This window comes from Hippocampus comes, unplaced genomic scaffold, assembly GCF_001891065.2.
Source record: "Hippocampus comes isolate QL1 unplaced genomic scaffold, H_comes_QL1_v1.1 scaffold177, whole genome shotgun sequence".
Taxonomy (NCBI): domain Eukaryota; kingdom Metazoa; phylum Chordata; class Actinopteri; order Syngnathiformes; family Syngnathidae; genus Hippocampus; species Hippocampus comes.
This window is the reverse complement of record NW_017806158.1, coordinates 573033-589806: the sequence shown is the minus strand read 5'-3', so window position 1 is coordinate 589806 and position 16774 is coordinate 573033. Positions and strand designations below refer to the sequence as shown.

The following is a 16774-nucleotide window of genomic DNA, read 5'->3' as shown; positions in this document are numbered from 1 at the left end:
GTCTGTTAATTTTTCACTCTATTACCTCGCCTCAAGGCCTGTGCATCCGTACAGAACTGGCACGTCGCTGCTGCTCGAATGCAGCTTTGTTCTTTCACTGCACGACATCAAATCAAAGCTGCATTTCCTTCTCAAACACGTACAGGAGGTATCAGACGTGACAGTGGAAGGTGAGGAGGACAAGCAGAGGCAAGGCCACTCATGACTTGACTTGTGTTCCTTCATAGAAGCGACATTCTTGTAGCGTGTGATACTTGTACAGAACATAGCGGTCAGGAAAGAATGACTCAGTCGCACCACAGCTTCCTTCTCCCACCGCTTCTATTCGAGCGACCGTCTTCTGTGCGATGTTTCCTGCGATGGCAGAAAATAACACCCGAGTTAGTCACACATATTCCCCCTCCCCCACATACACAGATTGCTCACAAGTCAGACAGCCATACGTATTATGAATGCAGTAGTAGCCACCTCAACAAACACATACCAGAATGGAAATCAAGTTATTTTGGTGACGATTCATTTGCTTCTGTTTCAAAGAGTATAGAAGGACTTTGTTATTTAGACATTTTTGTCTATAAAATAATGATTGTGTTTCCTCTAACATGCTCCAAAATGTGTACAGGTGGTGTTGGGTTAAGTGAAGATTCTAAACCAGGGGTCGGCAACCCAAAATGTTGAAAGAGCCATATTGGAAAACCGCCCAAAAACAAACATCTATGAGTTGCAAAAAAATAAAAGCCTTATGTAAGCCTTATAATGAAGGCAACACATGCTGTATGTATCGATATTAGCTATATTAGCCTACTATCAAAATGACTAAATTGGCTACAAATACACAATGAGCCTTCTTGATTAAAATATTTTTTCCCCCTGCAGTGTAATTGGAGAGCAGGGGTGCCCAACCTTTTTTGACCGAAGATCTACTTTTCGGACAACCAACCTCCCGCGATCGACCCGTTAGCACACCCGAGCGCATTCGCACGCACGTACACACGCATGCGATAATGAGCAACAGCCATAACGGCCCCTAAAATGAACGAGGCATGGGACACACTTTTGCAGCATGTTAACGTTCGTAGCTCACGTGTACTGTTTAAAAATGCTTCGATCGGACCTCCAGATTCCCATTTTTTTGCCAGCACCCTCGGTGAATTGTACCTGAGACGCTGTTTTATTTTATTTTATTTTTTTACAACAGCCTCCTGACTTACATCCTGCCCTGCTAATAGAAACGTGTGTCGCAGGCTATGACGCAAATACTCGTTGACAGAAATGTTGAAATTTAATATGTGTTCTATACATTTTTTACAGGAAAACGTTACGAATGTTTGTGTCATGTCTGTTGTCCTCTTACAGAAACCACATTAAAACAAAAAATATATTTCCGTCCCCGATCTTTTTCAATTTTCAAACATTTTTGAAAACGCTGCAGGGAGCCACTAGGGTGGCGCTAAAGAGCCGCATTGGGCTCTTGAGCCGCAGGTTGCCGACCTCTGTTCTAAACTGTCAATAAACTGTGCCTGTGAATGGTTGTCTCAATGTGTCCTGTGATAAGGTGGCAAAAATAAAACAAATAAATAAAATTTAGCTAGGGCGTGAATAATTTTGGTCTTAGCTATATTGCGGGTCGCAGTGTCTTTCAATGTTATTGTAATTGTCAGTATTACCCTTTCATGTCTGTCTCTTCATCTTTGTAGATGTAAATGAGTGTGCACATCCTGCTCTCCATCAGTGCTCTCCACTGGCACAATGTAACAACACGGTGGGCTCCTACCAGTGCGTCTGCCATGCAGGATATATTGATGTTGACCCCAGCAATCCCGGAACTCATTGTGCAGGTTAGCATGACCGTGGTTATTACGGACTACACTTTTAGTGAAACAACTTTTTAGTTAAAGCAATGTTTCTCAAAACTGTGGAAACTGGCAAAAGAATTTAAAGTTGTTGTTGCTCATGCACCAACACTGGTTTGTGGAAATAAATTTAGAATTTGTGGCATCATAAGTCCTTACTGGTGAGCTGCTGCTAGTCATAAAAAAAAATCAAAATTATTTTGAAAATGGTCAGGTGGCATCACTTTCGCATGGTATGGTACTGTATACTGTATATAACTGCATACTGTCCTCTTGTCTACATTAATTGTTGTAATTCTTCATCACTCACTATATTCTTGTTTTTTAGTGCCAAATGCCATCCCCATGCCTGCCACTACAGAGGCCCCACAATGTTGCCCTTTCCCAATCAATATAACCTCACCTCAGACTGAACGCAACAGCACCGTGGTTAGCTTCAACGAATTAGCTGAAAACATGACTATGTCTCCTTTGAACGCAAGCATCGTCTTTCAAAGTACAACGTACGGACCTACTTTCTCAACCGATGGGCTGCCTCTGACTCTGACAACAACTTCGATGTGTATGAAAGATATTATTATCTCATTCTGTCAATTCTCTGGTTTAGGAGTCTTAATTGTGCTCTCTTTCACTCTCTGCCCTTTTCCAGCTTCCCCCAGCATCAGCAGATTACAGGCTGCCAACATCACTGGCACTTCTTTTTGTGTGTACTGGTCCAGCTTAATCTCAGCCAACCAGAGTTACTTGGTGGTTCTTAGTGAGGGCTCAGAGGTTATTAGTATGTGGACAACTGAACAGACCACGACGGAACTGAGGGAACTGCAGCCGGGGGTGCTCTACAATGTCACTGTTAAACTCCACACAAATGAAAGCCATGGAGATATTCTTTATATTGCAGTCAAAACTGGTGAGGACCGTTCATACAAACCTGAATTGTTTATTATATGATTTGTTTTGGTGTTGACCAATGTCTGACGATTACAAGGGTCTCTAATATCATTGTGTCTATGTGTTTTTTTTTGTTGTTTTTTTTTTTTGCTAGAGGATGGGGGGATAGTATGTCTAGTTTTTTTTCTTTTCTTTTTTTTTTAAATTAGCTTACTTTATTTCAGTATACTCCAACACAATAATACTAAACGAAAGTAGTCAAATCTGGATTGACTGGCACTTTATGGTAAATTGACTTGAATTGATTGGATACAAGGGTCTCTTAAATGCCAGCCTACCCATCAATTATGTAAAAACGTTCACTACTAAGTACAGGTAGGTGCCCCCCCCCCCAAAAAAAATAGAATATCAAAGAAAGTCCATTAATTTCGATAGTTTGTTTTAAAAAAGTGACATTTGTGTGCATATGTTAGTTGACTACACACAAAGTTAAATATTTCAAGGCTTTATTTGTTTCAGTGTTGAAGATTATGGCAGAGTCTAGAGGATGGGGGGATAGTATGTCTAGTTTTTTTTCTTTTCTTTTTTTTTTAAATTAGCTTACTTTATTTCAGTATACTCCAACACAATAATACTAAACGAAAGTAGTCAAATCTGGATTGACTGGCACTTTATGGTAAATTGACTTGAATTGATTGGATACAAGGGTCTCTTAAATGCCTGCCTACCCATCAATTATGTAAATACATTCATTACTAAGTACAGGTAGGTGCCCCCCCCCCAAAAATAGAATATCAAAGAAAGTCCATTTATTTTGATAGTTTGTTTTTAAAAAAGTGAAATTTGTGTGTATATATTAGTTGACCACACGCAAAGTTAAATATTTCAAGCCTTTATTTGTTTCAGTGTTGAAGATTATGGCAGAGAGACACACACACAAAAATTCCAGCATTTCACAAAATTTGAATATTTCACCAAACCAAAAAGGTTTTTAAACACGGAAATGTTGGCCTTCTGAAAAGTAATAAGATGACAACATGGAGACTCCAACACAATAATACTAAACGAAAGTAGTCAAATCTGGATTGACTGGCACTTTATGGTAAATTGACTTGAATTGATTGGATACAAGGGTCTCTTAAATGCCTGCCTACCCATCAATTATGTAAATACATTCATTACTAAGTACAGGTAGGTGCCCCCCCCCCAAAAATAGAATATCAAAGAAAGTCCATTTATTTTGATAGTTTGTTTTTAAAAAAGTGAAATTTGTGTGTATATATTAGTTGACCACACGCAAAGTTAAATATTTCAAGCCTTTATTTGTTTCAGTGTTGAAGATTATGGCAGAGAGACACACACACAAAAATTCCAGCATTTCACAAAATTTGAATATTTCATATGACCAACCAAAAAGGATTTTAAACGCAGAAATGTTGGCCTTCTGAAAAGCAATAAGCTGACAACATGGAGACACAGGGAGTTCTATTTTAATTTTTTTTTTTAATTTTGTGTTTTTCTGTCTGTCATCAAAATCAAGGTGTGGGGAGCAGTGGACTGGGCTGTAAAGATTTTGAAATGTGTGCCCCTATTCTTTATCCTTGAACTTGGTTTTAACCTGGGTTAATATTGGAACACCATTAATCGATCATGAAATTAACTGACAACCATTTCTTTGTAGATGCTCAAACTCTCGATGCCAGCACTCGACTAACCAACATCCCGTTCACCAATGACTTGCACAACACTAGCAGCCAGGCCTACAAAAATCTCACTGCGGGCATTTTGGACGAGGTAGTGCATCATGTGTACAATTGACCAACTGAACGTGGATGTCACAGCAAACATTGTGACAGTGGGAATGTTTCCTTGCAGATCTACCGATCTCTAGATCAAGATTTAAAGATGATGGTTAATTCAGGTCAGGTAAGAATTGAGATCCGAAACCTTTCCCCGGGTAGTGTGGTGGTCGACTTCACCGTGATCTTCAGCCCCGGTCAAGAACAGGACATCAGAAACACCTCCACAGCACTACTCGATTCACTGAGGAACAGCTCCATATACACAATGGATGAAAACAACACAAGCATCACTGGTATGTGTCTTTACATTCTGACAGCGTTCTAGTATACCTAAAGCAGGCAAGTCCAAAGTCTGACCTGTAACAAAACACAACATTGTATTGGCCTATGGTGCACTTTAAAATAAAATGAAAAGGCTAGGAGTCACTGAGGGAGCCAGAATGAATTAATCACGATACAGAAACTGTTTGATTCTTTTACACACTATTTGTTCATGTCATGGCTATTTTTTTTAAAAGGCGCAAATTTAATGAAGTGGTACTTCCCTTATTAAAAACACATCACAATGGTTTTTAAAATTATTTATAGGGGTGGATGCTGGAACGGATCAATAGCATTTCCCTTCATTTCAATAGGGAACGATGAGTTGGTCGATATAGGTCGATTAACACCATTATGTCACTGATAGCTTCAAACTGTCTGAGCTTACTTTTAAGATTTCCATAATAGAGAGTAGATTAAGCGGGGAGTTTCATTATACTTTGTAGTAATTGTACTGCAAAAGTTAAGCATTTTGGATGCCTAATTTACAATTTCCATGTCTTGAGTGTGCTGCAGCCACTGTTTCTCAACTCAGCTCAACTCAACTGTATTTATAGAGCATTTTAAAACTACCACCGCTGTATACAAAGTGCTGTACATGGAAAAAAAAGAATTCCTTCAACAACAAACAAAACAATAAATTAATAACAAAGACAGCAGAAAGCACAAAAATAGTAAAACTAAAAATAAGCTCTCATGCTGAGTCACAAGCCAAAGAATAAAAATGAGTTCTAAGATGAGTTTTAAAGATGGACAACGAGGGGCCTCGCTGAACGCTGGAGGTCATCCCAAGACAGGGACCAGCAACGGAAAGGGCTCGATCTCCTCTGAGCCTCCGCTTAGTTCTCAGGACCTCTAATAGTGTCTGGTCCGCAGACCTGACGCACCGGGCGTGTGCGTCGGGGCGGAGGAGCTCAGAGAGGTAATAGAACATAAAATGTGAAAGATACTCTCAGCCATGAGTGAAAATTGTGTCGTGTTTGTTTGTTCTTGTAGATTTTGATGAATGTGTCCCCGGGGAAAATGATTGTTCCCAGTGGGCGATGTGTACAAACACTTGGGGCTCCTACACATGTTCCTGTCTAGATGGATTTATGGACACAGAACCACAAAGGCCTGGGAGAACCTGTCAAGGTAGTGTCTCACAGTGTGGTATTGCTGCATTCACTACAAGATAATTATGGACCCGTAGGCAAAACAAAGTACACATCCACTTGTAAAATTGAAGGCTGTCAACATGAAAACGAGACTAATATGACACCTGAACTTTTGGTTTGAATAGTATTGGTACAAGCCATTCAAATCATTATCCTGGAATGTTTTATCACTGAAAATAATAAAAGAATGTGGATATTTACCTTTTGCTTTAATTATCTGGTTTCTTCACCACATGCCAAAAAACATGCATTGCTGTAGGTTCATGAATAGCTAAATTGTGTCTAGGTGTGATTGTGAGTGTGAATGGTTGTTTGTCTCTGTGTGCCCTGGATTGGCTGGCAACCAACTCAGGGTGTGCCCCCGCCTACTGCCCAAAGACAGCATGCCCGCAACTATCGTGAGGATAACTGGCTCAGAAAATGGATGCATGGGTGGATGGTCCATACTTTACATTGATTTTCTTTTTCAATTCAATAATCATCAAAGATTTCATCATTCAAATATCTGAATGTGCGCATTTCATGTTCAAATACAAAGGAAGTGAGGAAAAGCATAGTGTGTTCGTTCCATGCCTCCAGTAACCACACACACCGGTACAATAATTGGTGCTTATGTTTCTATTCACTTTTTTTTAACTACAATGTTTTCTCTTGTGCAGCTACAATGGAAACCACAACATTGCAATCAACACCTATCACATTATCTTCAGTCAGCACTTCTCTTTTACCTCAAAAAATAACATCAACGTATCCAGCTCTGTATATTATTGGGACCACCGTCGAGACAATCACCTCTACTGAAATAGCTACCACGAGCCCATCAACATCCCTCTCTATCCCAGCAAAAACTGCCACCATGGTACAAACAACCACCTTGGTAGCACCAACTACAACCACTCCACCTACAACCACCACAAGCTTACCAACAACCACCGCTATGATACCAACAACTGCCACCGTGGTACCAATAACCACTTCCAATATATCAACGACCACAATTACATCCAAATTCATTGCACCGACTACATCCACTTCTGCTGAAGTAATAACTCCCACGAATGTGGCAACAATCTCCACCAGAATGCCAACAAGCACTTTGCAACCAACAACCAGCACCATTGCAACAACCCCTCATGCATCAGAAACTACAACACCACCCACAACTTCCAGGATTCAACACACTGCCCCTATACAACCGCCACAAGCTCACCAACAACCACCGCTATGGTACCAACAACTGCCACTGAGGTACCAATAACCACTTCCAATATATCAACAACAGCAATTACATCCAAATTCATTGCACCGACTACATCCACTTCTGCTGAAGTAATAACTCCCACGAATGTGGCAACAATCTCCACCAGAATGCCAACGAGCACTTTGCAACCAATAACCAGCACCATTGAAACAGCCCCTCATGCATCAGAAACTACAACACCACCCAAAACTTACAGGACTCAACACACTGTCCCTAATTTAGACCTGACGTCCAATGATACGTCCCATAGGATGTCTCCAATTCTTGGTGATATTTCAGTGGATTGCAAAGTTACAGGCATCACAGTGACAATAGCGAGAGAGTTTCTTGTTAAGAACAACATCAGGGAGGACACTCTGCACCTCGGCCATCAGGAGTGCGGGGTCAGCGGGTTCAATGCTAGCCATGCTCAGCTGATCGTGGAGTGGAACGAGTGTGTCACGATTTTTACTCAAGTGAGTTATCATATATGATTTGAATCCCTTTGTTTTTAGTGCTCTCTTATACAGTGCTTTAAATATGTTAATAACCCCTACCATTGTTTTTGTTATTTTAGAATGAGTCCTACTACATGGCCTCTGCAATGTTGTTCAACACCATGGACACATACACGTCATCCAACGGAACACTGGAGGCACCCAAATTGCGCCTGGAAGTTCCTGTAATATGTACCTACACGCGGAGTATGCTCATGTCTGCTAATTTTGGCTCCATGGGGTACGTCCTTACTTCCCTAGCAGCTCAATAAAGGCCTGTGCTTTGGAAGTACAGTACTCCAAAGTGATCAAAAAGTCTTGTGATGGTTTAATTCATGTCAAGATTTTTGCTCTTGTGATCTTAACCAACACTCTAATAAAAGAAGACTGGATACGTTTCTCAATACATTCTATTCAAGGGCGGTAACACTGGAGGCACCCAAATTGCGCCTGGAAGTTCCCATAATCTGTACCTACACGAGGAGTATGCTCATGTCTGCTGATTTTGGCTCCATGGGGTACGTCCTTACTTCCCTCGTAGCTCAATAAAGGCCTGTGCTTTGGAAGTACAGTACTGCAAAGTGATCAAAAAGTATTTTGATGGTTTAATTCGTGTCAAGATTTTTGCTCTTGTGAACTTCTAATAAAAAAATATTGGATACGTTTCTCAATAAATTCTATTCAAGGGCGGCATATTTTAAAGTGGAACGATTTGATTCAATTTGATTCACTGAGTTCAAGAGGATACAATGCGATGAGTTTCTTTTTGAAAGCGGACAATCTTTTGACAGTGTGACTTGTCAGTACTGTAAATGTAGCATTTCCTTCAAAGATGAAGAAGTACAGTTGTAGCTTTTCTCTTATTTCTTCATGGGTAAAGTCCTCCAGATTATGGTGTGCCTTGTCTCTTGCCCAAAGACAGCTGGGATCGGTTTCAGCTTCCCACCGATAATGAAATAATTAACTTGTTTCAAACAATGCATGTAGAATGAACATTCTTTTTGCGTAATACAGTAAAATTTTTTTTTTTTCTGCGGACAGTGTGACTTGTCAGTACTGTAAATGTGGCATTTCCTTCAAAGATGAAGAAGTACAGTTGTAGCTTTTGTCTTATTTCTTCATGGGTGAAGTCCTCCAGATTATGGTGTGCCTAGTCTCTTGCCCAAAGACAGCTGGGATCGGTTTCAGCTTCCCACCGATAATGAAATAATTAACTTGTTTCAAACAATGCATGTAGAATGGACATTCATTTTGCGTAATATAGTAAATGTTTTTTTTTCTGTCATTGTTCCAGATATGAATTGATCCAAGATGTGATCACAAGTGCGGGGATGTTCCAGGTGACAGTACAACTGCTGAACGGTACCTTTCCTCTACCTTATAACTATAGCTTATCCCCTGAGGAGGCTGTAGTAGTAGAAGTGAGCATGAATACCTCAGCAGAAGAGATCAAAGTCGTGATCTACTCGTGCTGGGCTACCCCCACCCAAAATCCGCTGGACAACAAACGTTTTGTCTTCCTGGACAACAGGTAATCGCAACAACACTAATGTTTTTTTTTTGGGTGTGTCATTGAAGTTGATCTCACCTTTATTATGCATTTTCACCCACTATTTTAAGCAGTTTCCATGTGTCTTAATATACATTCTTAATACACATACTAGCAATGAATAAGCATAGCACAGAAATATCCACTTCGAACAATCCACGTATCGGTTTTGAGGGGAGGTTCTGTCTTACGCTAGTGAGGCACTGCTCACTCGCCCCCTGGTCTAAAATGGGCTTTCATTACCACGGCAACTCGTGGCAGAGCTGTGACGCTGCGACCAAGCAAGCATCTACTTGTTCACAAAGAGTGCAGAGGCTTATGAGAAAGGTGAGCAAGAAAACAGTACAGAAAAAAATAAATACCGGTAGCCTTAGCTCCTGTTCCCAAATGGAGAACTTGGTCAAACAAGGTGTAGGCTATCAGAAACTAAGACTGCACTCAGTTCACGGGAACACCTTCACTGTAAAGATGAATAAATTACCAGAATTTCTTTTTGTCTATTGTTGATTAACTTAACGGTGGCCCGTCGGTTCAGTGGTTAGCGTGTTGGCCTCACAGTGCAGAGGTACCAGGTTCAATTCCAACTGCGGCCTCCCTGTGTGGAGTTTGCATGTTATCCCTGGGCCTGCGTGGGTTTTCTCCGGGTACTCCGGTTTCATAACACATTCCAAAAAAATATGCATGGCAGTTTAACGAAACACTCTAAATTGTCCCTCGGTGTGAGTGTGAGCGCCAATGGTTGTTTGTCTATGTCTGCCCTGCAATTGGCTGGCAACCAGTTCAGGGTGTAAGCCACCTAGTGCCCGAAAATTGCTGGGATAGGCTCCAACACACCCCGCGACCCCTGTGAGGATGAGCAGATCAGAAAATGGATGGATGAATGGATGATTAACTTCAAAGCCAAGGTTTTCCAGAATTTAAAACAGTGGTATCAAACGTACAGCCGGTGGGCCGGAGCAAGTTCTCAGAATTGGATAGAATAGAGCACGTGAAAGGTTTTGTAAATTATAAAAATGATTGACCAATTAAAAATAGCCAATGTTAAGACATTCTCAAGTAACACTGTCCACCCATCCATCCATTTTCTGATCCGCTTTCTCCTCACAAGGGTCACGGGGTGTGCCTGATCCAATTCTAGCTGTCTTTGGGCAGTAGGCGGGGGACACCCTGAACTGGTTGCCAGCCAATCGCAGGGCACACAGAGACGAACAACCATTCGTGCTCACACTCACACTTAGGGGCAATTTTGAGTGCTCAATCAGCCTGCTCTGCATGTTTTTGGAATGTGGGAGGAAACTGGAGTACCCGGAGAAAACCCACATAAGCTCAGGGAGAACATGCAAACTCCACACAGGGAGGCCGAAGCCGGGATCGAACCCACAACCTGTTCACTGTGAGGTCCACACATTAACCACTGGACTACCGGGCCGCCCCAAGTAACACAGGTCTCATAAATCTTGCTCATAACTCCAGCTAACATTGCTAGCCTAAATACATTTGATGAAAATTGCTGAAAGGAGCTTTCTGATAATATATGAATTAAAACATTATAATTCCTTAATTCGTACTGGCAATGCTCAGATGAGCCGTTCCAGTGGTACAAGCAATTGACTTGAATACTACTATTTTACACACGACCTAAAGTCATGGTTTGTTGGGGGGTGGGGGGGATTATATAAAACAAAACTATAGGCATAATACAACACAAATCAAACACAAGTGTAGTAAATATGACACCTTCAACTTCTCGTAACACAAACACATATGACAAGGATTAACATCTTTATAACTTTATTAATTAATTGCATTGCACCATGCAAAGTATTCTGGGAACCATAGATACGCCATCCAACCATTATCCAAACCGTTTCATCCTCACGAGGGTCGCGGGCATGCTGGATCCTACCTCAGCAGTTTTCGGGCACTTGAAAGGTTGATGACTTGAAAATAATTATGCTGAGTGTCATTTGCATTGACTATTAAGGACAATCGCAGAAAAATATTGTTTGCATCATCATTTGGAACGCAATGCAAACTACTAAAAAGTGTTTCTATAGGATAGCTAAGATGTCACGCATGAGTCAGTTCGGTGTTTACCAGGAAGGCAAGTCTTGGTAGACTGACTTGTTTACATTCCTAAAATATTCCACTTTTGTATTTTTATGAATGTTTCAGTCAGTCGTACTATGACTAAAACCCTCCTTTGTGTGATGTGAGGTTTACCCCTAAATCAGAGTCTCGGGACATATTTTCAACATGCTCATGTCTGTGCCCTACAGATGTGCCCTCAACATGTACACTGATGTGTTGATGAATGGAAATTCCAGCACATCTCGTGTGTCTGTGCAGATATTCTCCTTTGTCGACGTCAATTTGATCTATCTGCACTGCCACGTGCAGATCTGTTTGCAGATCGGATCTGATATCTGCGTGCCCGTGAGCGTGACTGCATTCATAGTTCAACCCCGCCCCCTTTTTTTTTTTCCTTTAAAACACATTTGCTTGTTCTTTTTATTTAGGACTGTGTGCGAAGAACAGCTTGGTCTTCCAACACCATTGGAAGAGCATTCGGTTCGACTGGGCCTCTGCTTAAATCGGAAGAAGGTGAGTGCTGGGCAACTGCTGTACAACAGGTTTGAATCAAGATTAACGGACAAAAGGATAGCTTTTAACCCTGTCCACTGTAGTAACCGCTGTCCCTCAAAGGGTTAAACACGGAAGATATTTCAACATATATATGCTGTATCCGAAAATAAGACCAGAGACAATGTAGACACGTCTACACTCTCTCACTCAAACAGATGTGATATATTTTTATGTGAACTTCACTGGAAAGAAGTATTAAAACCTGACCCATTTCTCCATTGAGGGCAACAGCGATGGAAATGGTGTTAAAATTAATTCCATTGTGCCTCTTTAAGTGAATTGAAGTGATGTGGTCTTGAAAGTGTGACTTGGAGGCACTCAGGGATGATTATGCAGTCCTCTCATACTTTGGCAATCCTTTGAAATAACAACTGTCTGCTGACGTGATGTCTTGTTTTCTGTTTCATTTCATTTTGAATTGCCGAATAAGTGCCCCCGGAGAGTGAAAATGACAGACTCCAACTGATCGGACTGTCCTTCCTTGGAGTTGCTGTGGTGCTCTTCTTCGTCATTGGCTCTGCTTGTCTCTTCTACTATCAAAGGAATCGCATTGGACATTATAACTTCAATCCCAAATCCAAGCCACTGAACATCACCGATATTGAGTTCAACGCTTAAGTCTCCGCGTTACAAGATTTGCACATTAGTAGTTTGTTTCCCTGATAACTTCTGTTCTTGATTGAATTTGCAAAGCCTTTGCACTATGTCATATTTCCTAATTAGACTTTTAGAGTTGGAAACATGCCAACATACATTTGTTGAACCGTCGTCATGTTACAATTTGATAAATATAATCGTTTTCTAAAGTAGTGGTCAGTCTATACATGTCTATACAGACTTTTGGGGGTCTCAAGGATCAAGGATTCCACCTGCGTTATGAAACACTGACGGTAGACTACTTCAATTAAGAGTGGTCAAAAATGGAGAAATAAATACGGATTTAATTCATATTTCATTTAAAAGCAAAAACAACTATGTAGTACCCTTCCACAAAGATATAAGTAATAAACTGCTCCCCCCCACCCCCCACCAAATAAATGGGAACACTTGGGAATTACATAGTGCTGTTTGAGTGTTCCCTTTATTTTTTGGAGCAGTATATTTTTACAGTCATTGGTTCACATTTTTTGACATCCATCCAGGCAGTGTGGCTTCAGTTTGCACTATGACTGTGAATGTGATGAGTCATTTTTCTCAACCAGTTCAAGTGGCTGGAGTCAGCTGAAATAAGCTCCAGCTTCCCACGCTCCTAAACAAATGGATGCATATGATTTTTAAGAATCAAAGTCCTGATTCTTATTATACACATAAATTCATTCTTATACACAGTTTTTATAACAGATGAAACATTTTACATCTGTCATAGCAGAGATTTTGTATGCATAGTGCTGTAAATGTTTTCATGTTTACCTATTATAGCTTAAAATAAAAACAGTCAGTTTCCAATTTCATGACAGTTATTGTTTCTCTGTTCACAATGTTGATCGATTTATTTTTAGACTGCTTGGATTTTTTTAAAAAAATCTCTGTCCAACTCTTTATAATGTTGATCAATGTGTAAAAACAAAACAAAACAAAACATAATCTAAAGGCTCGGTTAAATTATGATAATTAAACAATATACTGTCCTGGAATCACTTTGTGTCGGTGCCCGAAAAAGCTGAATTTCGTCGTATACCGGAATTCCCTGGAGAAATGTTTCGATTTCCTTTTTGACATCCATCCAGGCAGTGTGGCTTCAGTTTGCACTATGACTGTGAATGTGATGAGTCATTTTTCTCAACCAGTTCAAGTGGCTGGAGTCAGCTGAAATAAGCTCCAGCTTCCCACGCTCCTAAACAAATGGATGCATATGATTTTTAAGAATCAAAGTCCTGATTCTTATTATACACATAAATTCATTCTTATACACAGTTTTTATAACAGATGAAACATTTTACATCTGTCATAGCAGAGATTTTGTATGCATAGTGCTGTAAATGTTTTCATGTTTACCTATTATAGCTTAAAATAAAAACAGTCAGTTTCCAATTTCATGACAGTTATTGTTTCTCTGTTCACAATGTTGATCGATTTATTTTTAGACTGCTTGGATTTTTTTAAAAAAATCTCTGTCCAACTCTTTATAATGTTGATCAATGTGTAAAAATGAAACAAAACAAAACATAACAATCTAAAGGTTAGGTTAAATTATGATAATTAAACAATATACTGTACTGGAATCACTTTATGTCGGTGCCCGAAAAAGCTGAATTTCGTCATATACAGTACTGGAATTCCCTGGAGAAATGTTTCGATTTCAGATTGTCGTGTCTTAAATTGACCACCGGGGGAAGCTATAGCTTTAGTTTCAAATTGTAAAAGCAGTACCGGTACATACTGTATGTCACTCACTCAAACCCACTCACGCACACACGGACATTTGGCAATCGTCACCCACTACTCGAGTAGACAGCGATTCAGATGCTATTTTCTCTTATTTTAATGAGTTTTAATGTCACAGTTGTGTATCAACCACTAAAATGGACCCTTATTTGTGTTGCCATTCACTGCCATTATTTTTTTTTCATGCCATAAAGACGAATAAAAACACTTGAGAAAAAAAAAATCATTATTTGTGTATGAAAGGGTTAACAAATCAAAATTCCATGAGAAGTTTATTTATTTCTGTAGTTAATTTCAAAAAGTAAAATTCATAATTTTTATGTGAGAATCATACCGACTCATTCTCACACATACAGTACAGAGTACATAGCGAGTGGAGTGTATTGTGTGACCCTCCCCCCACTTTTGGCCCAGTTCTTTGCATTTTAAATCATTTGTGAGCAAAGAGAGTGCCTGAGACCGATATCCATTCTCCATTGTCCCTCCAGATCGAGAGCGTCTTGCTGCACAATCGTAACAATTTCTGAAAACTTACAAACACGCTGTATCAACTTTGTGAGGAAGCGGAGAGCACATTGTGTGAACTGTGGTGATGAACGCAGATCATAGTAATGAGGAGCAACATGGACTGTGACATCAAGTTCTCCGTGCCAACAAGAGCTGTCATTGTGTCTGTTTCACTTATCTCTAAAATATGTATGTATATATATATATATATATATATATAGTGACTGATCTACAATAAAGACATTTCATAATAGTCCTCTGCACATCGAAAAATAGGTCTCGTTCGTTCAGCATGTATGTATTTACATGAATTACGATTTTCACATGAATTGATGACAAAACAATGTTTTTAAATATTTATCCTCAAAGTGTAATGTAGTCTATGTTACTGTTATTAGCTTTCCCAAATATTTCAGTGAATTCTCATCAACTCCCATGGATTTAAAAAAAAATTAATTTCCAAAAGAATTTATTTCATTTTGTCCCGCTATCCAAATCTACTTATTAACTATCCACTATGTATAAAAATGCCCTAGTTTGTTAAGTGTCTGATAACACAGAAGATCCCACTGGCATCAAGCCTTCATGTTTCAACAACACTATTATAAAAGTTTTCCCGCTAAAAATTACTTGCCACAAAACATACATTTCAAAACAATACTTCAGTCTGCAAGTGTTGAGCTTTTATTTACACTATAACTGTATACAGGTTTCTTTAGATGGGATATGAGCACTTTATGGCGTTTTTCTTGTATTATTGTTGATACAGCTTTGAAATACAATGCATAAAACAAGAAAAATTATATAGCACCTTTTCAATAATGCCACGGGCCAAACAGCTCAAAAACTATTTCAGACATGCGTGTGTGTGTGTGTGTGTGTGTGTGTGTGTGTGTGTGTGTGTGTGTGTGTGTGTGTGTGTGTGTGTGTGCATGTGATTTTCAAAATACTACTCAGTCTGGTTCAAATCGAGGGCAAATCGCACAACTCCGCTGCTGCGTCGGTGTTCATCTCTTTCCAGTAGTGATTCAGGTTCTCCTCCAGCAGCACCCTGGGTATGATGATGACCGGGTCGGACAAACTCGTCCTGAGCATCTCTAGGAGCCAGAACATGGTTAAGGTGTCAAGAAGGAGAAAGAAAACAAAGACACGTTGAAAAACTTTTTTAAGGAGAACAACAACAGTCACCTGGCTGAGTCGAGCACCCTGCGACCGCTCATTTGAGGAGATCAAAACTACTAAGATCGTAGCATAAAATCTGAATGGTGAAAATGAAGTTTTATGGAGAATGCAGAAGTAAAAAAAGCTTTGACAAGTAAACATTAGGTAGCATTGCATTTTAATGTCAAAGGTTAATAAGGGGGCCAGTGCAATGAGGGTCTCGGGGTGTTCTAACATGATGAAAATTAGGATATTAAAAAAAAAAAATCCAAATCAGACTGGAAGGAATTACATTATCAGTAATAATGGACCGACCACTAACACAAACTTCCCCAAACTACCTCTCTCCAAGCCTATTCGTACTTACCCCTGTTGAGGGTGCAAGATAGCACTCCGCAAATATTCTGGATAAAGTTTGCAATTGCAGGTCTAACAAAAAAAAACAGTCAAGGCATGCTTTGAGAACACATCCCAACCGTGTGACAAGCTCAAGTCAGCGATCAACTCCTGTGCCTATGCAATCTATGTGGTGGATATAGAAAGTATCATGAAGGCATCAACTCAAACTATGTAATACAAATCGAAATTGTACAAACAAATCGAGTCCTCTCATCCTTTGGGACTTGGACGATATGATACATTTCGAGACAACAAATGGTGCACAATTAACTAACAAGAAGATATGCTCAGCTACCGTCATTAAAACATACAAAGCGCTTTTCATACAAATGTGACGGGTGATTGGACTTGACTTGTGCATTAGCCTAC

At 39.9% G+C, this 16774-nt stretch overlaps 1 protein-coding gene across 1 annotated transcript in view; it reads left to right on the top strand.

The window, feature by feature from the left end:
* Window positions 1-13465, top strand: part of umodl1 (uromodulin-like 1) — a 33432-nt gene extending 19967 nt beyond the window's left edge. The window contains exons 9-22 of the mRNA XM_019895096.1: window positions 7-170; window positions 1698-1838; window positions 2182-2415; window positions 2503-2760; window positions 4423-4535; window positions 4617-4836; window positions 5861-5998; window positions 6681-7213; window positions 7246-7737; window positions 7839-7999; window positions 9053-9289; window positions 11587-11743; window positions 11827-11911; window positions 12384-13465. Of these exons, the coding sequence (XP_019750655.1) occupies window positions 7-170; window positions 1698-1838; window positions 2182-2415; window positions 2503-2760; window positions 4423-4535; window positions 4617-4836; window positions 5861-5998; window positions 6681-7213; window positions 7246-7737; window positions 7839-7999; window positions 9053-9289; window positions 11587-11743; window positions 11827-11911; window positions 12384-12571 (3121 nt within the window). The 3' untranslated portion in view covers window positions 12572-13465. The remainder of the gene's footprint in view (window positions 1-6; window positions 171-1697; window positions 1839-2181; window positions 2416-2502; window positions 2761-4422; window positions 4536-4616; window positions 4837-5860; window positions 5999-6680; window positions 7214-7245; window positions 7738-7838; window positions 8000-9052; window positions 9290-11586; window positions 11744-11826; window positions 11912-12383) is intronic.
* Window positions 13466-16774: the final 3309 nt, after the last annotated feature.